The sequence below is a fragment of the Notolepis coatsorum genome (genome assembly GCF_963971535.1).
Source record: "Notolepis coatsorum genome assembly, chromosome: 12".
Classification (NCBI taxonomy): Eukaryota; Metazoa; Chordata; class Actinopteri; order Aulopiformes; family Paralepididae; genus Notolepis; species Notolepis coatsorum.
The window spans coordinates 65,958,908-65,980,984 of record NC_140176.1 but is presented as its reverse complement, the minus strand read 5'-3'; the positions used below and the strand labels follow the sequence as shown (position 1 = coordinate 65,980,984).

The 22,077-nt window shown below is 42.0% G+C and overlaps 1 protein-coding gene across 3 annotated transcripts in view; it reads right to left on the bottom strand.

Moving 5' to 3' along the window:
- atp6v1ab (ATPase H+ transporting V1 subunit Ab) overlaps positions 1-22,077 on the bottom strand; it is a 42,010-nt gene that overhangs the window by 16,891 nt on the left and 3,042 nt on the right. For 2 of the 3 annotated variants that reach the window (XM_084325641.1, XM_084325643.1), the window contains exons 2-8: positions 18,211-18,298; positions 15,049-15,177; positions 12,996-13,210; positions 8,781-8,918; positions 7,143-7,294; positions 3,900-4,062; positions 955-1,063 (exon numbers count right to left, since the gene is read on the bottom strand). In XM_084325641.1, the coding sequence (XP_084181767.1) occupies positions 955-1,063; positions 3,900-4,062; positions 7,143-7,294; positions 8,781-8,918; positions 12,996-13,210; positions 15,049-15,177; positions 18,211-18,283 (979 nt within the window). In that variant the 5' untranslated portion in view covers positions 18,284-18,298. Of the gene's footprint in view, positions 1-954; positions 1,064-3,899; positions 4,063-7,142; positions 7,295-8,780; positions 8,919-12,995; positions 13,211-15,048; positions 15,178-18,210; positions 18,304-22,077 lie in introns of all 3 variants that reach the window. The other variant, XM_084325642.1, reaches the window with a different exon arrangement.

Genomic DNA, 22,077 nt, shown 5'->3' with positions numbered 1-22,077 from the left:
CGCCTTGAAAACTTTGGGAACCATGTATTTATATAGTACATGATACCTAAGCACATACAGTACAGATATCCTCATAAGTATCTATTAATTCGTATCAATTAGATACTCTTTGGGCTTGTTTTTATCTACTTATTCTGAAAGAGTTGAACTAATTATTTTCGCTAGCAAGATTATTCATTCCATTAAACCTACTGCCAGCAGGCACATTTAAAGAAATATAATCTGATTGATTGGGGTAATGGACTTAAAATTGGCCTATAGATTATGCATTTAACTCGTCGGCGAGGCTATTGAGCCGTACTGTATTGTACCCATTCTTCAATATGTTAATAAAGTTTTCAATCAATCAATCAATGCCATTAGAAAATCAGGATTTCTGCCATCGACACCTGCTGTCTTTTCAGGTGAGGCGGCTGCGCACAATTATCCTGAGTATCAAGTCTGGTTCGAATTAACGAGACTGAATCAGCGTTCGAGGAACAGGGAAAGCCTGGATTCAAACATTGGGTTAATTGGGGGTGACCTCAATTGTCATTTCAAGAATAAATAAAGGTTGATGATTATGATGAATTGAATCTGGCTAATGGGACTTTTGATCGACTTAGTTGAACCAGGTACGGGGAATAGGGCCCAGGTCTGCATCCCCTTAACAATTGTGTATATTGAGCCGTACTGTATTGTACCCATTCTGCAATCCGTTAAATAAAATGTTCATTCATTCATTCACCCTTGATGCATTAACCTCTACAGTCTACTGTTTAGGAGCATTGAACCCTCGATGTGTTAACCTCTACAGACAAATGCAGTGGGGTAACAAGTACAATGCTTCCTTTGAAATGCAGTGGAGCAGAGGTTTAACATTCTCAACAACTCAGGCACCTGTACCTTAGGCACGGCACTTGAGTAAAAGTACTTAAGTTACTTCCCACCCCTGCAGGCAGGCTGGTACAGTACCTGTATAGATGGAGGCCTCTCTGGCAGCCACAGGCATGTTGGAGGTGTTGGCCACCAGTGCTGTTCTCTTCATGATGCTCTCAGTCTTTCCATCCACCTCCATGGTCAGCTGTTGGCCAGACACACTTGTCAATCATATTGAACCCCAATCAAAAAAGACCAGCTGGACAGCACATTTATAATCAAAATGTGATGAGGTCTTAAGGATGCACCAATGCAGATACCAGACTAAAATAGGGTATTGACCAATTCTGAATTCTGCATTTTAACACCTAGGAAGATGTTAGAAAAATGGATTACATCTCAATCATTTTGGATTACATCTCAATCATTTTGGAATTAATGGATGGAAACTAGTGCTGCTTAACCCTTTCTGCGTCAAACCAGAGATTTCTGGGGTTTAGATTCATTTTTCGATTTTCCCCATTCTAAACACTCGCGCAGACCTTTGGGGCTCATCTGAGACCTTGAAATTACAATGGCGATTGAATCCCGCCAGGTGGCAGTATCGCCTACCTTATGAACATGCATATGGGCCAGCTTAGTGTGTGTGTGGCCCCAGCCCCCAAACAACTAGGGACTCACTCTACTAGTAGGTTGCGAGCAGTACTCGAGTTGTGAAAAAAAAACAGGGGGAATGGTCAGGGCTGCAGATCTCATGACAAGTTTGGGGGGGGGACGTCTGCAGAGTATGGGGGTCCGGGGGCATCGTCCCCCAGTAGAAAATGTTAATGATTTTAATAAGCAAATGAAGCTTTTAGGAGTATTTCGAAACTAGAATTACAGAGTGGGAGTAGATACACTACTCTTGATACCACATAATTATTATTGGAGGGGACAATTCATATATTTCCAATTTTGGGGGGGACATGTCCCGGGATCTGCAGCCATGATGGGGATGGTGGATTTTTATCATATTTTGACATATTTTGTGCCGATAATGGCACAGAGGGGGAGACCAACTGTGTACGGTACCTTTTCATTATTGTAAGCACAAAGATAATACACTTCTAAAACAACATGCATGATGTTATTATGGATGTTTGGCACCTCAGAATTGGAGTCAGATTATACTTTGGTTTTAGCAGGATGTGAGTGAATGTTCACCCTCCTCATTGGTTTAAAATTGCCTTCATGTTTGTACATCGCCACCTGTTGCTTAGGCATTGTACTACATGTATATTACATCAGTTTCTGTGTGATCGTGTGCACTGAGCTGCCCGGAGCGGATTGGAGCGGAGGAGAACTCTCGCTCCGGAAGTCGCGCCGACCCATTTTAAAACCCACTCCGCCGCTCACTTCAAAATCACCCGCTCCACTCCCCGCCGCTCACATGCTCTGATCTAAGGGTTGATTTTCAATTGTGATTAATTAAATCATTATGTAAATTAAACAATAACCCGTTCTAAAAGACTGACATTGCATTGCATGGTGTGGTGCCGGCAGACGAGAAGTGCCATGCGCGACGTGGAAACATATGGGTGATTTTGCGCAAGCTCCCACGCACAGAGGATGGCCAGTAGCAGTACCGTGGGAATTTTTATTAAACATCTGATATTTTCACAGGTCTCGTGCCACTGTCAATTAACGCTAAGCGACCGACAGTCAGTGGCACGAGACGTACACCGTTTGACAGTGATATGAGCAGCATATTTGCGAATTACGAGTGCATGCTTTCGTGACTGAGAGGATGGCCAGTGCCGTGGACATTTTATTAAACATTCCGATACTTTGATGTAAGGGATGGGAAGGGGGGATGGCCGTTTTAGAAGGGGGATGATATTGACCGTTTTTATTCGAGTACTGGTTGCGAGCAGCTGTGAGCAGGACGACAATGGCGATCGCCTAGAGCGAACTATTGGATATTATGAAAAAGACAAAATGGATTATATGGATAATGACTATGGACGATAAGGTGCATTTCCTAACGTTATATGTATTGATCCTGTTCTGATTCAAGACACTTGGACTCGAAGTGAGAAATGGAGTACCTCTAAAACAAAGGTAACGTCTATTTTACATCTACTTTACCGAAACGCCATCATAAAACATGCGTTTGTATGATCGCAGCGTCTGAGAACAACCCCCCCCCCCCCCGATGATTTTGTGAAGAAACATATGGTAGAGTACCTTTTGACAAAGGTAACGTCTATTTTACCGGTAACGTCTATTTTACCGAATGAGCCATACTATTGTCTCCATAGCTATAATATAGAATATACAGATGGGTCCGCAAACATCGTGAAAATGGTCAATAACGCTGGCGCCAGGGAGTAAAGATGGGAAAACAGCGTGGCAATCAATGAGTTAAAAAGGAACACGCCAGTATGGGAAATGTGCTTAGGGCCCTTTCTCACTCACTGCTCTGTGTCGAATCAGACCTGGCTCGCATCAGAAAAGAGTTGGCACGGAACTCGGAATGAGGACGGCACGGAGCTGATTCGACCCCGATGTTGAGTGAGAAAGCCCCCTTAGTCTTCTCCAGAGTCGGACAAAAAGATAGATACCAATTTCCTTCTCCGTTTGTTCAGTAGAAGAACTATCCAGCTGTAAGCTAGCCTAGCTTAGCACAAATTAATGGAAGCCGATGCATAGCGGTTAGCCTAGGTGATGGCCAAAAACACCTCTCCTGGAGTTTTAAGCTAGGCTAGCCGCTATGCATCAGCTTTCATTCATTCGGGCTAAGCTAGGCTAGCTTGTAGACAGATAGCCTTCTACTGAACACAGAGTAAATTGGCATTCACCTTCTTGTCAGTCTCTAGAGATGATGGTAAGCGCATTTCCCATAATGTTGGCATGTTCCTTTAAACTTTAGTTCTCAAAAATCTGTATCACAGTGAAAAAGTGGTATAGGCACATCCTGTGGTCATACAAGGTCATAACACCAGTGGGTGGGCTGCCAATCATCCTGAACTCCAATCAAAAGAAGAAAAAAAATAACCCACCTCAGGGAAGTCACGCAGTACTTCCGACATCTCGTTTCCACGCTCACCACAGCCCACGTAGATGATGACGTCACTGTTGGAGTACTTGGAGAGTGACTGGGAGATGACAGTTTTACCACAGCCGAAGGCCCCAGGGATGGCTGTGGTTCCTCCCTGCACACACCTGTATATAGAGAAGAGTTTACGAGTCAGCAGGAGCAAGGAATTTGTCCAAGCATGTTGCAACTCTCATGTATGCTAAACAAACACACCTCTGTAGGTGTATACAGATGTGTTTATACCTTAGACATTTATATTTACTATATATATAAAAATGAATATACCTGCATATACTTCTATATACCTACTTATACACCTGCATATAACCCATATAACTCTCTATGATAGCATGTACAATAATGCTGTATATATATTACATGGCGATGACAGCGCAGAGCGACAGAACAGAACTGCGTCTGCATTTGATCTCGTCTGGTCGATGGTGTAAAATGAATTAGGTATATTGTTAGTAAGTTAGCCATGTAATAAGCAGGATAATGTATAGCTATACTCGGTCATTGTCGCAAAATAATTGATCTTCACTACGTTTAGAACACCTCGGTATTCTAAACTCTGTGTCGGTCAATTATTTTGCGACAATGACCTTGTAGCTATACATTATCCCTTACATATATTCATCCCAAGGGGATCAATAAAAGAACATCTTATCTATATATATATTCATCCCAAGGGGATCAATAAAGGAATATCTTATCCAAATCTGTCTGTAGATACCTGCACATAATCCTTTTACAAATCTGTAGATACTATATCTATATCTGTACATTTCCCTTACTAGTTACGCTGCTGGCCAGTAAGACTGCTACCATACTGTCTTTATACCGGTATCACTGTACATATTAATAGTACAACTCTGTACATACATCTGATTAGCACTACTTAATCGTGCCAATTCATATATCTTAGACCAAATGTATAGTTTAATACATTGTATATCACTACTGCACTTTACGGTTACATTTGCACTGTGGTTTGATGACACTTATTTTTGTTGTACTGTACTACCCAGTGCCAAGCAATGCAAAAACAAATTCTATTTTTTTAAACAAGATATTTTGATGTGAAACTGTGTTGTCCCCACACAACAAATCAGTGTACATAAAGGTGTGTACAGAAAGAGAATGAGAAAAATGTATACGTAGAGACTGAGCCATAAGTCTGTCTAAAGAGAAGTCTGTTCATCCTCCTGGCACCATATTAGTGACGCCTGCCAGGCGGCAAGACCAGACCACTATCTCTTAGTGTGGGGGGAGTCAACCGTATCTAATAATCAGTCATACATACCACTGTCAGTTTAAAGTTTTAAGTCACTGGTCAAATCTATGGAGAACGTTAAAAGTACTGTTTGGTTTTGACACTGCATCACACTTCCTGTTACCACACACACAATAATGTGAATACTTGCACAAACATATCGATGGTGATACAATATTTCTGTGAATGAATACACACACACATACACCATTTCAACCCTCAAAGACTGTTCAACTACTTATGATGATCGCTGCCCATTTACAGTGTAAATATGTCTGTCCGTTTGTGCACACATGCTAGCTTGTGTCGACACAGAGACGCAGCTTATGGAGCACCTTGGGCTTAGGCCCCTTTTATTTATTTGTACTGCTCTTATTTATGTGATACGGTGATGCCGCTTCTCTGATACCGTTTCAATCTCTGATACCGCTTCTCTGGTACCGCTCCTCTGATACCGCTCCTCTGATACCGCTCCTCTGATACCGTTTCTCTGGTAAAGTTTGTTTTTATTGAGAGAAGCCATGTGAAATTTTGTTGTACCTGAAAGTATAATGATGATAAAGATCATTCATTCATATATCGTTACCCCAAGCTATCCGAGGAAATATACATCAACCAATATATCAAACGTTAGCTAGTTAACAATGCAACAAATTGACGATAACTTGACATCCGAGGTAACAACCAGTTTAAATGTCAATGTCATAAACGAGGAGACGGCGATCACATTCAAATCAATGTCAGCCGAACTGAAAGTTTCCACACTTGGCACCAAGGCAGGGCTGTACAGTGAGACATATATATCGCACGTGCTACAGCAACAGCGGTCTGTGCGATGAATGGATTTACTTCAGTAGCACAGTCAGGTTCATATGATACTCTTATTTTGAAAAAACCCATAGCAACTCCGTGATGTCATATCCGCCCCAGACCGTGCTTCTGCCTTCTGCTCTCAGCCGAGCGGAGCGGAGCTGCACAGCAGACTGCGGCTATTTTGCGATCCGAAATAAGTCTGTTTTTTTTTTTTTTCACAACGGGTCAAATGCATCTAACACGCTTTGCATCGTCGCCATTCCTTTATGCCCACATCGCCCGAAATGAACGTTACATTAGCATAAGCTAACAAGCTAATCCTGATCAGAGGCAGAGCCATAGAGAATTAGAGACAGTGTGGACTGGGGAAAGGGTGTGTGTGTGTGTCGAGAGGAGTGGAAGTTTGAAGACAGACTAGACTACAATATGATGCAGGGGTGGTGAGTTGAAACAGTGTGAATGAATGAAAACTTTATTTAACAGATTGCAGAATGGGTACAATACAGTACGGCTCAATACACACAATTGTTAAGGGGATGCAGACCAGAGAAAGACTTTCGTCTTGTTTACATCAGGGTCCCCCATTGTGTGTGTGTGTCCCAACCGACCCCACTTCTATGTTTCAATAAATTATTTGCATTTAAAACCATTAACGCTGACTCATTCCTTCAGTCCACTCAAAATTATGCCAATATTCCTTATGTTGTTTATGATATTAATTGAAAATAGCATATGAGAGTATTATAGTAATAATAACACATGGCGATATACTAAAAAGCAATTTATAATTTTTGGCTGGTAAAAAATCTGCCTTTTTTTAAATCTACCAGCCAAATGGCTGGTAAGTCAAAAAGTTAAGTTTGTTCCCTGACTGCAACTAAATAACACAAATACAATAGGCACATTTGTGACTGTTACAAATATAACACGTTTTATACTTGTGCTACAAGATTTTGGCCAGTGCTACAAAACTATCAACCTCTGTAGCACCAGTGCTATGTGCAAAAAAAGTTAACGTACAGCCCTGCACCAAGGTACGTTCACGTGCTACACAGTGACGTGATGACCCTTCCTTCTTTTATAGTTTCCTTGGGGGGTATAAGGAAAGAGACTCACGGGAAGAGGGCGTCCAGGACCCTCTGTCCGGTCAGCAGTGGGTGATTGGCGGGCAGCTTCTCGGTGACGGGACGAATCTGTCTGACAGGCCACACCTGCACCATGGTGAACTTCTCCTTGATCCCCTCGAACTCCAGCTCCATCACCACATCCTGACACACACATTTGAATCATAATATTGACCCATTAAAAAACAAAAGAATCCTAAGTGTTTTGAATATTTTTTTAATATTCATGCATGTGAATTTTTTTTATCCACTTTTTCTCCTTATTTTTTTCTATTTTTCTCCCATCCCAATTTCGTATCACCAATTCTTTTCCCCTTCAATTCTCCCCTCCCCCATCTTGAACATTGCTAGACTATGCCTCCCACTGGTCCGCTGTAGTGAGGATAGAAGCCTTGCATCACGTGTGCCCTCCGGTACACGAGGAGGCAGCCTGTCGCATCTTTTCACCAGACAGCGCGGTCTCTCAGTGGCGAGGAGTAACGCGTGGGAGGCTATGCTGCCCCCGATACTTCCTGACTCTGCTGTACAGGCGTCACCCAACCGACCTGTAGGAGTCGCTGTCCACAACGTCCAATCCCCACCCATCGACTTTCCACCCGCTACCTCTGCCAATTGAGATAGTATGACGACTGGCCCAAGTCAAATTGATGAAAAACCCCACACACGCAACGTTTGTGAGTATAGGCTCTGGCCAGACCGATCAATGAAATACGTTGCACACTCAGCGCTGTGGAATGAAGGAAATGCGCATCGGGATCGGATTTGGATGTTATTCTTTGGAGTTGTGTTACAAATGGAACGGTCTTTCCCCGCCGAACACAAGTTACTTAACGTTACACAGGTCGCGCTATGCAGATGCTTAGCTTGCTAACGTTAAGATAGCAGTGTAATGCTTGATGAAAGCAGAGCGCTCTGTCTGTGTTCGCATCCTCTCAAGTGCCTGGAAGCATCTCCCTGTAACACGCAGCGGGCCCCGCCTCCCTCCTCCTTGGAACAAACATTCCACCCAAAAACTGAATTTCAGTCCAGTTTCAATCTGAACTATTAACAGCGGATCTGTTTTGTAATCTTCACAATCACTCGTCCGTCTCGCACACTGCAAGTAAATGATTTTTCCAGTTCGCACACACATATTATTAGGGGCAAATACGAGGGAAATGCTCGCACTGTAGAGCATATATATAAATATATATAATTAGTAAACTGTCGGGGGCTTTTTTTGCCCCCCTTAACTGATTTTCGAGGGCATTTGGTCAATTTTCGAGGGCATTTTGCCCCAAGCCCCCGTTAATTTCGAACCCTGCCTGAAAGTATTCAACCTCTATGGTCGTTAACTTTGAATGTACATACAATCCATTTAAATGTTAGTAAAAAAAATAATAATCCACTCCCCAACTCTCAACTCTTAAACAGCTGGACTCATCATTCTGCCCTCAGAGTTATTACTCTTGACAGATACAATACCCACCACTGTGTCCTTTATGAAAAGATTGGACGGCCTTCTCTGGTTGAAACGGCATAACCATCATTGGTATTTGGTTATTTTTAAAGCCCTTATTGGTAAATGTCCCACTTACATCACAACACTGTTGGAATGTAATCTTGGAACCTACACATTCAAGGAACTCACGGTGACGTCATAGTTCCCGGGGGGAGCCACATATGTGACGGTTCCTCTGTTCTTCGGGGGCAGCATGATCTTGTGCTTAATGAGGGAGTTCTCCAACACCACCCCATAGATGTCTCCACCTGTGATGTGACTGCCGACCTGGAATCAGCAGAGAGGAGAAGAAGAGAGATGCATCAGTGATGAAATAATGTGAGCAATGCTGGACATCAACTAGTCAGTACTGGTACTCGTGTATTGTAGGGCTGGGCGATAAAACAATAATTATCGCGGTATATTTTAATAATCGATATCGATCGATAATAAAAAAAATAATATCAATACATTTATTTATTTTTTGACCTGTAACAACAGGGCAGTTTTAAAACCAGAGACAGTGGACAGACTTGTCTTTCTTGCCTGCAACTTAAAGTAATGGCTTTGCTTGTCCAAATGACAATACTGACCAAATTGAGATTTATTTTTCTCTTGTCCATTTATTTTGTTTGCTTTCTAATTTAAAATACAGTTTGAAACCATCTGTACACAGTAGGCTATGTGTGCTAGCAGAGCTAGACTCCAGTCACGAGTCACGGTGCACATGTGCGGTGGTTTGTCCACCAAAAAAGCGGCAAAAGATAGAAAAGAAACTAGCAGAGCCAGAACTGTTCAACTCCCCTGGAGCCACAGCCAGCAGAGAAGCCGGTTTACTTTCGCTTTCAAACCAGCTGCAGCCTAGGCGGTCAGGTGGCGTAGCGGAGATTGCGCTCGTCACCAATGCAAGAGACTGCGGTCTCGACTCCCGGAGTCAGCATTGCCTTGGCTTGGGCTGATCGCTATACTAACTCGTTTGGCTGGGTTAGGGGGAGGGAAGCCGTGGGTGGGAAACTGGCGTTGTGGACAGTGACGCCTACAGGTCAGGTCTGGGCGCTTGCTCAGTGGAGGCAGGACTTGAGGAAGGCAGCGTGACCTCCCACGCGTTACACTTCACCAATGAGAGCCCTAGCTGCCAGGTGAGAAGAGAGCCACTGGCTTTCGCTGCACGTGTCGGAGGAAGCATGCGGATACTTCAGGGTTCCCTTGTACCGACCAGTAGGAGAACATGCGCACAACAACCAGGTAGGGGAGGGGGGGGAATTGGCACAACGACTAAATTGGGACGGGGAGAAAACAGAGAAAAATCAGAGAAAGAGATAGAAAAAAAAAACTGCATCCTGAGAACTGTGTGTGAGGGGCTGTAACACTAAAAATGGCGGCAACGACAAAGAATTGCTGCAAAATAAACATACATCCGTTAAGAAAAAATTTAATACTTATAACAATATCGATCATTATCGATATCGAGTGATATAACATTATCATATCGTTATCGTGATATCATTTCTGGCCATATCGCCCAGCCCTAGTGTATTGTATCAATATTTTTGTTTTGGACTTTCAACAGACACGTCATATTGCGGGGGAAGGTTTGCACCTTTGCCAACCTAAATTGGCACATTAGCGTGGTTAGCATTCCCTATTGAAACCATGGGTCACAGGCGCACAGCTAGCTCCAGGCTTTCAGCTAGCCGTATCCCTTGGTTTCATTGATGACCATAGTAAACATGCCATTTTCAAGACAAGTGTTCCTTTATTAATCCCCTTCGGGAAATTCAAATGTCATAGCAGCATCATGGTGGAGGGGGGGATTTACAGGTAGAATAGGTACATAGGTAATAGATCATAGAGCAATGTACAATAGTGATAACAGTAGTAGTAGTGAACAGTAGTGGGTGGCAGGATTCAATCAGACAGTAGTAGTGATGATGGTACAAACCGTAGTAACACACTGCGTAGTCTGTGTAGTGTTTATTATTAACTGGTTCCCGGCCAACCACGGACCATGTCCGTGTTTCGGATCCAACGGTAGAGGGCTGAGAGAAAATGGTGGTTTTTTCAATGTACATTTGGTTATAAACTGATATAAAGAGACGCTTTAAGAGGGTAATATCATTATCATCACGGGATGATATTGACGGTGGAGAAGAAGAGGTTTCACAAGCACACTGCCAGCGAGGGTTTTGTTTTGAATTCCGATTGGAAGACAAAACAAAGATAAGGGGCCACAGAGGCAGAGCGCGATGGAGGTTTTGACAGTAACTGCGTTTTGATGTGTGTAAAGGTTATTTAGCAGTTGTCATGACAGCGCGGCACATGACAACCAGAAAGGGGGGGGCTATCGTTTCTACGACGAAGATCTATAAGTCGAACGGTGTTTCCGGGTGTAAGGCAGACTAGAATCTGACTGAGACTAAGAGGGGAGAAACCAGAAGAGACTCTCTCTCCTCTCATCACGAAGGGGGGGGGAGGGAGAATGCCACATCATCATTAGCTTCGGCTACCACGAGGATGGTCTTGGCTAACGACTAGGCCTGACCACTATTGGACTGAAAGGACAATCTGAACACACCGAGAGATCATTAGAATAGACTCTTCAAGGACAATAACATCTGTTAACATCTGAGCTGAGGTTTCTGTTTATCAAATAAACACGCTTTTCCTTGTAAGGTATTTCACGTTGTCGAAGTGTCGGATTCTTACGGAGGTGGAGAATTATTATGGTTTGCGGATTGTACTAACGGGGAGAGATAAGGATTATATCAACCAGTATCAGAGACGTCAGGACCATTAAAATGACACAACGCAGAGGAATTGGATGGAGAGCCAAACAGACGTGATACTGGCCAGATCGATCAGGATCTAACAGGGCCAACCACGGACATGTCCGTGGCAAGGTTGTTTTGGCTTTTATTGCATTTTAATAACCTACTCAATGTCACAGAGCGGCACTGCAGATTTACCCCACTCTTGGAATTCTGAAAAGTGCATTACCGGCCAGATCCGATAATAATCTCGATAATGCAGTGTTCCCTGTGGCAGAACAGTGTTTTTTTTTTTTTTTTTTTTTTTTTAAACTTTGAATGGAGTTTACCGTTAGCTGGAATCTATACGTGTAGCTTGTAGCTTGGAATACCTTTTGCGAAGCCGAATTCACTATGCAGTAAAGGAATATATCATCAGCCAATGGACATATCGATCTACCAGATGGCGATAGATAACTGGGAAATCCTTTTGGGGATCCAACCGGCCCACGGTAAGATCTTTTTCACGTAAATTACATGCTGATCAGGCCTCGTTATCATAGCCAACCAGGCGATCAGCGAATGTGGCTACTGAGGCTAACGCAGTTATTGGTAATCAATAATCAGAAACGAGGTCCCCCGCCCCCCCCTTTCATGCATTCATGGTGGACCATGAATACCGACAATATGCATTTTGAGTTTTAGCTCTAGCTTCTGTAGTGCCGAAACGCTGTTCGATTGAATGTTATTAGCTTAGCGCCCTGTATCTCGCCTTCCAGGAAATATACTAGACCAAACCCTATAATGCTTATATTCACGAGGCTATAAAATGAGAACGTATTGATTAAAAAAGTATTTCTTTAAGCCATTTTGAAGGGACGGTTTATGGTCTCAATTGACAATGAGAATGGACAGATAGCAATACTATAAAGTATAGATTTAGCTCTACAAACACACACAATGCAAGTCTGTTTTGAAATGCTGGCCTTATAGAGTGAGATTAGACAACCCCCAATGGCCGGGAATGTGTTAAGAGTCAGACAGACCGGCGGCTGGGTGGCGCAGCGGACTAAGCGCTCGTCCCCAACGTGAGAGACACTGGTATCGAATCCGGCTGTCAGCGTTGCCTCCGGCTTGGCCGGCCGTCATACTGGCTCGATTGGCAGAGTCAGCGGGAGGGAAGCCGGTGGGTGGGTTTGGGTCATTGTAAACAGCGACTCCTACAGTTTGGTCGGGGCACCTGCACAGCGAGGGAAGGATCTGGAGGGAGGTAGTGTGACCTTCCACACGTTACACTCTCCCAGTGAGAGTCCGCGCTGCCAGGTGAAAAGTGGTGGGCTGAGTACACATGTGTCGGAGGAAGCATGCGATAGTCTCAGCCCTCCCAGACCGACGGTAGGGAGTAGAGTGCGCAACGACCAGGAAGGGGATTGGGAATTGGCATAACGACTAACATTGGGAGGGGAGAAAAACGGAAAAAGAAAGGGGGAAAAAGATAATTCAAAAAGAGTCAACAGTTCTCAAGTTCTCCAGCAACTGGTTGGTGCCCACGGTTTGGCTGGACATGGAGGGCCGGCCTACAATAGCGACTATCCCAGAGTGACTGACAGACACATACCCTGAGGCTCTTGCTGGGGGAAAACTCCCACTTGATATCCCGGTTGAGGGCTCCGATGTTGACTCCGCGGGGGATGTAGATGCTCTGTGTGAGGTCATTGATGTCCTTCAGGGGACGCTGGATACCGTCAAAGATGGAGCCCATGATTCCCGGGCCGAGCTCCACGGAGAGGGGCTTCCCGGTACGCAGCACGGGGTCTCCCACGCATACGCCGGCTGGAACAGGGGCTCAGGAAAAACGCATGACGGTTGTATAATGTAATGTTCCTTACGAATGTACCAGGTGAGCACAGTTTAACTTGGATAGATGAACAAGTCTAAGTGAGACATGGTCTGGATGGAGTACAGGTTAACATAACCTGGATAATGATTAAATAATATCTGTATGATATTTACATACATGATATGATGTACAATAGTTCTGTATATAATATATATATATATATACACACTTATATATATTTACTGCATATATATGAATGAATGATCTTTATGAATGAATGATCTTTATTGTCATCGTCACAAGAATGGTACAACGAAATTTAAAATGCAGCCCTAGGTGCTAACAGTCACAGTCCTAGATAATAACAACAGTCCTAAAATACACAGTCCTAAAATAATAAAGACGAGAGAAAAGACAGACAAACAGGGGAGGTATAAAAAGAAAATTGCACTATTCCCTTGGTGTTGTGCGTGTGTGCGCGTTGGGGGGGGGGGTTGCAGGGGAGATTGTTTGCTTTAAATTGTAGCTATACCTTTTCCATATCCGTCTGAATATAACCTGCATATAATCCTTCTATATACCTACATATAACTCTGTATGATAGCAAGTACAATAATGCTGTGTATATACCGGTATATATCCACATCTGTCTGTACATAACTACATACTGGCATATAATCCTTTTTACTAGGGATGCTCGATATTGGCTTTTTTACCGATACCGATATACCGATATTGTCAAACTCTTAATTTCCGATACCGATATCAACCGATAATTAACATTACATATCTCTTTGTCATGTAATTAACACAACATTATGCATACTTTGACAATAAATAAAATAATAATTTGTTCTTACTTGCCTGGGTAAATAAATGTAAATTTTTTTTTTAATATATATATATATTTTTTTTAAACAGATACCGATATTTTTCGATACATTTGTATGCCAATATCGGCAGATAATATCGGACATCCCTACTTCTTACACATCTGTAGATACTATATCTGTACATAACTACTCTTACTAGTTACGCTGCTGGCCAGTATGACTACTACTAGATTGTCTTTATACCCGTATCACTATACTACAACTCTGTACATACATCTGATAATGCTATATAAATGAAGATTATTAGTAGTACCAATTTATATATTTTATACCCAGTTTAAATCACATGTACATTGCACATTACTATTGCACTTTACCGTTACATTTGTACTGTACTTGTGCTGTACAATGACGATACATTTTAATCTTCTTCATTCTTTTTGTGCCAAATTAAACCGAAGCTTTGAATATTCGCTGATAATTACTATTGAAGTAACATTGAACATGGGCCAAGTGCTAGCTTAGTTACAATGTGCTGTAAATGTCATTCTAGAAAGCATTTCATAGGATGTCATTATTATACGCCACTGTGTGCAGGATGACAATTTTTTTTTTATAGTTTCCCAGGAAATAAAATAGTCTAAAATACCATTAAGAATACCTACAAGGGAGCTCCAGTAGCTCACCGCATATCTCGGCACTATTTCTGCGTCAAGGAAAACCGTGCTCGTCACGGATCTGGTGGACACAAGTTCGATTCCCGGACCCGCCGTCTTCCCCTGCTCTACATCCCGTTTCAACCTGTTTCTGTCGGTCATGCTTGACCAGAAAAGCGATAAACGCTAAAAAATAAAGTTTAAAAAAAAATAAAAAAATACCTACAAAACAACTTTGTTTGTCATTGTTGGGACATTGATGGCACATATAAGTGACAATGGGTGCAAGACATGTGATAAATAAACGTCCATTTTGATGTCATGGGACCTTTAAAAGGATACACGTCTCCTCATAGACCTGGATGGTGGCCATGTCTCCCTCCAGCCTGATGATCTCCCCGACCAGTTCGCTGTGGCCGACGCGCACCAGCTCGTACATGGCAGCTCCGGCCATGGCTGTGGCCGTCACCACTGGAGAGGAGAGAGGAAAGACACAGAGACAAGCTAGCAACAGTCCCACCGCATACAGGCAACAGCGGTAGGGGCTGCTGGGCGACATGGAAGGAATACCAAAAAAACACCTCCCCAGCAGGCCTAAATGACTACAGACCGGTGGCACTCACCTCTGTGGTCATGAAATGCTTTGAGAGGCTGGTCAAGGATTACATCTGTGCCTCCCTCTCTAGTACCATGGACCCATTACAGTTTGCATACAGGACAAACGGGTCCACCGTCGACACGGTCTCCCAGGTGCTGCACGACACCCTTTCTCACCTTCACAGTCAGAAGGGGGGCTATGTGAGATTGCCGTTCATTGACTATAGTTCAGCTTTCAACACTATAGTCCCCACCAGACTGGCTGACAAGCTGATTGATCTGGGTCTGAACTCCACCTGAGTTCCTGGGCCCTCATTTATCAATAATTCTTAGAAAGTGTTCTATTTTCGTTCTTAAGCACAGAATTTAGAATGTGTGTACGTACAGAAAAATCGGGATTTATCACACGTGCGTACACAGGTTCTACGCACACTCCGTGTTGATAAATGCCACTTGTTCTACGCTCCGCGCTCGTGCACGGTTTTACGTATTTGCATATAGCACCGCCCGTAATTAACCATATATGGTCATGAAACACCCCCATGAAATGTGGAAAAGTGGACTAAGCCGAGTGAACGCCTGGGAGAAATACGCGACAGGCTGACAGACATCTATTAACTTCCTAAAGACCATTGCTGCATCAAGCAGCGCAAACACTAATAAAGACCGTTAACCACTGTTTGCCATTGGTGTCATTAATAACCATGCTGGAATATGACTGCTTTTTCTTCGTTTCGTTCGATTAATACCCAGGGATTAAAGTTCTCCGTCAATTTCATTCCAAATCGCAACGGATTTTCCGTAGATTTTCTACCTGCATATGATTTGTAGAGGCATACAATCTATTTTGATGTCGGTATTAGGTAGCCTATATAAACAATAATACGAGAGCATATACAAGAACCTTTCTATTCACATAACTGCATTTGTGATGGAGCTTTGACAGCTACATGGGTGGTACAGACAGTAACAGTCTATTGCTCGATCCATCTCCAATATCACGATGGACCGTGCCATGTAGCCTATGTATAGCCTGCCTATGTGATCAATAAAAACGCGAACTTGAATCCCATCATCATATTTATATGTTGTGTCTGTCCACTATGTTTGTTACTTTGTTATTTTTTTCCCCTATGTAAAGCGACATTGGGTCTCTTGAAAGGCGCTATATAAAATAAAGCTATTATTATTATTATTATTATCACATCTGTGCGGGAGCTCACAAATAGACTGTATTTTAGTCTCAGTGAAGTTAACGGAGGTCATTTATTGAAGTAGAAAGCATTTCGTTGTGACCAATCTTATTTGGAAACATGACACACAAAATAATAGTTTTCGCTTTTTATTTTAAACAATATTTAATCGCGTTTGGAGGTGGGTGTTCTGCGTCTGCCCCCCCGTGCCAAACAAGCAGGCCAACCTCTTGTTCGAGCGTGAGCCCGTTATAATTACACTACTGTCGCTATTTTACAATTAACTATAATGAATTACGGTTCATACAGAACACGCGCCAGTGTTGAAAGTAATGCATGAAAGCTTATTTCCGCGTCTGCAGTCTCCATATTCTACCGCTGGGCGCCAGGTATGCGCGGTCGGAGCTGTGCGTGTATATACGCACAAAGTCAAGCACACGTTCAAATTGATAAGTCCCACACTTTGCTTAGAAATGATCGTACGCACGGGTTACGCACATATCTGTGCGTACGCAACATTGATAAATGAGGGACCTGGATCAAGGACTTTCTGACCGACAGGCCCCAGGTGGTCAACTCCCAGGGCTGTGTCCTCAGCCCCCTGCTGTATTCGCTGTACACACATGACTGTGTGGCCAGGTTCAACTCCAACTCCATGGTGAAGTTTGCGGACGTCACAGTCACGGTGGTGGGCCGGATCTCAAACAACGACGAGAAGGCCTACCTGGAGGTTGATGTCCGGGATAACAGCCTACTCCTGAAGACCCAAGGAGCTGATCGTGGATTTTAGGAGAATACAGCAGGGGACACACACACCACTGTGGATACATGGGACTATCGTGGACAGGGCGAGCCGTTTTAAGTACCTGGGAGTCCACATCGTGGACATTAGGTGCGATATTAACGATGATTAATTAAAGTTAGAATAAAATAAAATGGAATATAAACTAAATTAAAATAGAAGTACAATAGAAATAATAAAATAGGCCAGGGCTGTATAATTGTGCACTGTGTGATTAGAATAGAAATAACAATACAGAGGGATGGAATATTTAACAGGGCTGTTTGAGCAAAGTGCTGCAGGTCCAGTGCCAATTAAATTTGTATCTTGACAATTGTCGTGCCATTTAATTCAAAATCATGGTCCATTTTCTTTGACTATTTTAGTAACACTGCAAGGAAATTCTCTCTTCATTCAACTAAATGATATATCTATATTATCTGTACAAATCCCTTACCTACTCTTAATACAGTAGTTACGCTGCTGGCCAGTATGACTCACTAGCGTCTTTATACCCGTATTACTGTACATTAATACTAAAACTCTGTACATACATCTTATTAGCACTACACTCAGTAGTACTAATTTGTATATTTTATACCCAGTTTAATCACCTGTACATTGTATATTACTATTGCACTTTACGGTTACATCCGTTAAGATGAGTCAAATAGTTAGTTATATAATGAATTTGAGGAAGTGATGTTAGTAATACTTTGCACAACACAGTCTTCATGATAACCGTGAAATCTAACGCTAACTAGTTAGCCCTAACCTACCTCTGTCCTGTGGAGAGGATTGTATCTGAACCGTGTCGTGTGCGAAACACAAGCTGGAGGAAGAACAACGTAGTTCTTTGTGTGAGTGAGTGAGTGAGTGAGTGAGTGAGTGAGTGAGTGAGTGAGTGAGTGAGACAGACAGACAGAGACAGACCTGGTCCGGAGACTCCATGAACGAATCCAAACTCGCTCTCCCTTTCCTCATCTCGGATCTTGGGAAGGTCCATCCTCACAGGCTACAACTGTTCTGAGACGAGAGGAGACATTTGTTTGTGACCAACTTTTTATTTTGTCTTTTTAGAGAGGAGACATTTGTTTAAATATTTCTGCTTCATCAGATAGTAGGCCTAAGGAATAGTCATATTTGCATATTTTCACAAAAACGTCACAAATCTGTGATATGAGGCTTAGCTGTGAGAGCCGCTGTAAAGTTATGCCACAATAAGACAGAAAATTGTTAAAGGAAGACATGAGGTGGACATGGAGAGGAGAATGTTAAGGAGGAGAGGACAGCATGTCATGTGGTTGGTCTCCTGACCATGACATAGAGGAGAAGGTTAAGGAGGAGAGGAGAGGACAGCATGCCAAGTGGCTTGTCTCCTGGTAGAGAGGATAGGAGAAGGTTAAGGAGGAGAGGACTGAGGACAGCATGCCACATGGTTGTCTCCTGACCATGACAGAGAGGAGAAGGTTCAGGAGGAGAGGAGAGGACAGCAGGCGGTTGGTCTCCTGACCATGAAATTGCTGCAGGGCTGTCCTCGACTAATCAAATTATTTGTCAACCGATGGCCATAGATTTTTGTCGATGAATAAATCTCGATTTAATTGACACATCTGTAAAATTGCGTTTCCCACCAGCAGTCATGCAGGAAGAAGACCTCTTTAAAAAAAAAGTCAGGTTTACTGGGATTTAAATCTTTCAATCAAAAATATTTCACTCAGAGGAACAAAAAGCATAAAAATCTGCTCATCAACTAACAAAGCCTTTGTCAACCAAACAGACCAAAGAATGACATCATTGAGTCAGAGGGGGCAGCCGCAGCGCGAAGTATTAATTATCCTCATAAATAATTGTATCTCATGACCTCGCTATCTGCATTTTGACCGATTTTAATAACGTTCCAGCCACAGAGTAATCACATGTACTGTACGATTTCATGAATGAAGCTGGAGCTACATGAATCACAGCACTGGCTGATGACTGAGGCAGTTTTATTAACTGTTCATTATAGGGTCAGTGACCTCCTCATGTCGTTCCATTCACAACTCCACCGATAACTGTACAACTTAACCCTCATTCAGGCAAATCCAATTGCAAACCAAGGCCGAGTCAGCAAGGCTGAGTACTGTCTAGGGGTGGAATGGAACGGTACGCATTCGAACCGTGTACCGAACAATACACACATGCCCCGAAACGTGGAGGTTGTACCGAACGGTACGCATTTGAACCGTACACAGTTCGGTACGACCTCCACGGTTCGGGGCATGTGTGTATTGTTCGGTTATATAACGTTAGCCTCGAGCTAGGCTAATGTTACGTTAGCTAAGAGCTAACTAACTTTAGCCGTGAGCTAACTAATGTTAGCCGCAAGGCGCAAGCTAACCGTGGATCTCACAGAGAAGTGACTCCACGACACCAGTTCGATTAGTGGGGAAGGGGGGTATATTGACGAGGCTTGACAACAGAGGTTCAAAGATAATTGTTTGTGTTCAATAACGAGCCAGGAGACTAGAACATGTGTGTCAACTGCGTCTGCAACCCATAACATCCTGGTCCCTGCTGGGACGTACCAACTCCACACACCACTGTGGGGGGGTTTATATTCCCCATTCCCTTGTAACATCTACACAAGATAACAGTTACAACAGTCCTTAGTGCAAATTATTATTAATACAAGAAACCCCATAAATGTCCTTATTTAAAACCCTAATCATATTTTCTGTGACTTTTTTATAAGAAAGTCTAGTGCTGATTGAGCATTATGCATACTTTATGTTGGCCTTTGTCTATAATGTGGCCACAAAAATGGAAAGGTTTAATAATTTTTTGTTTGCACTAAGTTAATACTTTGACAAATGTTGCCTATATTTTTCAGTCAGTTCGGTCTTTGTGTGCCAAACATTAAAAAAGGTAAACCTTTTTTTTACCAAATAAATGAGAAGCATGTTTAAATCAGCAATGCCTCCCCTCTTGCTGTACCAAAATCTCTCCTAGCTCTAACTGTCACTGTCAAAATGATGTGCCCAATGTCAAATGGCCTCTTTCAGTTTTTGCATGACTACGTCCTTGAGAATAACTGAAAAATTGGATAATTTTAGGCTATATATCTTATGTTGATGTATGGTATTTTGAGTGTTAATTTTTTTTTAAATAAAAAAACAACGTATACCGAACCAAACCGAAAACCGTAAACAGTGATACGAACCGAACCGTCGATTTTGTGAACCGTTCCACCCCTGGGCCTAACAAAATTAATAGTTGGTTTCAGGTTGGTTGTCAGTTTGGCCATGGGTAGGTAGGGAATTTATTTTATTTTATTTTTTTATTTTATTCTTTCCCACGGCGACTATGGATAGGGAATTTCTTTATTTAATTAAAATGTTCACAACAACATGGATGCATGTACTCTGCCAGCATGTTTAATATCCATAATACTAAATGTTTGACTAAGATTTCTATGAAACTTTATTCTAAAAAAAGAAAAAAAAAATCGTTTTTTTTTTTTATTATTAAAAACTCATAAAATATATTGGGTCGCACCTAAAATCGGCAGGGTCGGTCGGCAACCTGAAACCAACTATTAATTTTGTTAGGCCCTACTGAGTACACATACTATTAGTATGCATGTTACCGTTGCAGTACAACATATTCTACCAAATCATTCATATTATATCATCATATAAGAACATCACAATTAGCTGATCCTAGGGCTGGGCGATTAATCGATATAATTAATATTATCGATTTCGAATTAATGATTTAGGAAGATTTTGAAAAATTTATCGATTTTCAGAGTCACCTTTTATTTTACAAAAAGTGATGTTTGGTGAAAGTTAGATTTGCACTTTATTAATCCCAATAGGGAAATGTATTCTTGTTTGATGATCAAGAGGCACCTTTTATTTGTTTTAAGTGAAGTTTGGTGAAAAAGCAAGTTATTGCACTATTAATCCCAATAGGGACATTCATCTTTGTTTGATCAAGAGTAACATTTTATATATATATATATATATATATATATAGTATTATTATTATTATTTATTTTTTAAGTGAAGATTGGTGAAAGGTAGGTTTGCACTTCAATCCCAATAGGGACATTCATCTTGGTTTGATAATTTTTTTTGTGTCAAATAAAAACAAAAGGTTATTTGAATGATTTCCTTGGCATTTCTAGTTTAAGAGAAAAAAATCGATTAAAAACGAAAATTTTATTTTTAGGCCATATCGCCCAGCCCTAGCTGATCCTCACACACAGTAGAAATGTGTCTGTCGGTATGTGGATTAAAGAAATGGCTTCAAATATGTCAATGGAAAAGATGGTGTATATTGTTAGACGTAAACAAAACATTTTTGATAATGCCTGGGGACCATTTGTGTACTTCTTAAAGCATAATACGAATGTTGGGAACTTGCTTCAACAAGAACAGGATTAGGGGGAGTACTGTGGGACAACTCTTATTATTGTGTAAAAACGACAAGAAACACCCTTTACTGTGTAAAACATTTTGGTTGTATTATTATTTATTTATATTTATTTTTTATTTTTTATTATTTAAATCTGTATCCTTCCTATGTGAACCTGTTTTTGAAGTTAATTATTATTTTGTGTGGGGTGGGGTTAGGGGAGGGAGAACGGGGTGAAAATGTTTGCTGAATACGGCTCTGCTGATATACATGTTGTAATTTGCAAACTAAAACCCAATAAATATATTGTTAAAAAAAAAAAAGTCTGTCAATCTTTGCCATCAGCTAGGCAATATCACCCCTTCCTGACACGATAACCATGGTGATATCAACTCG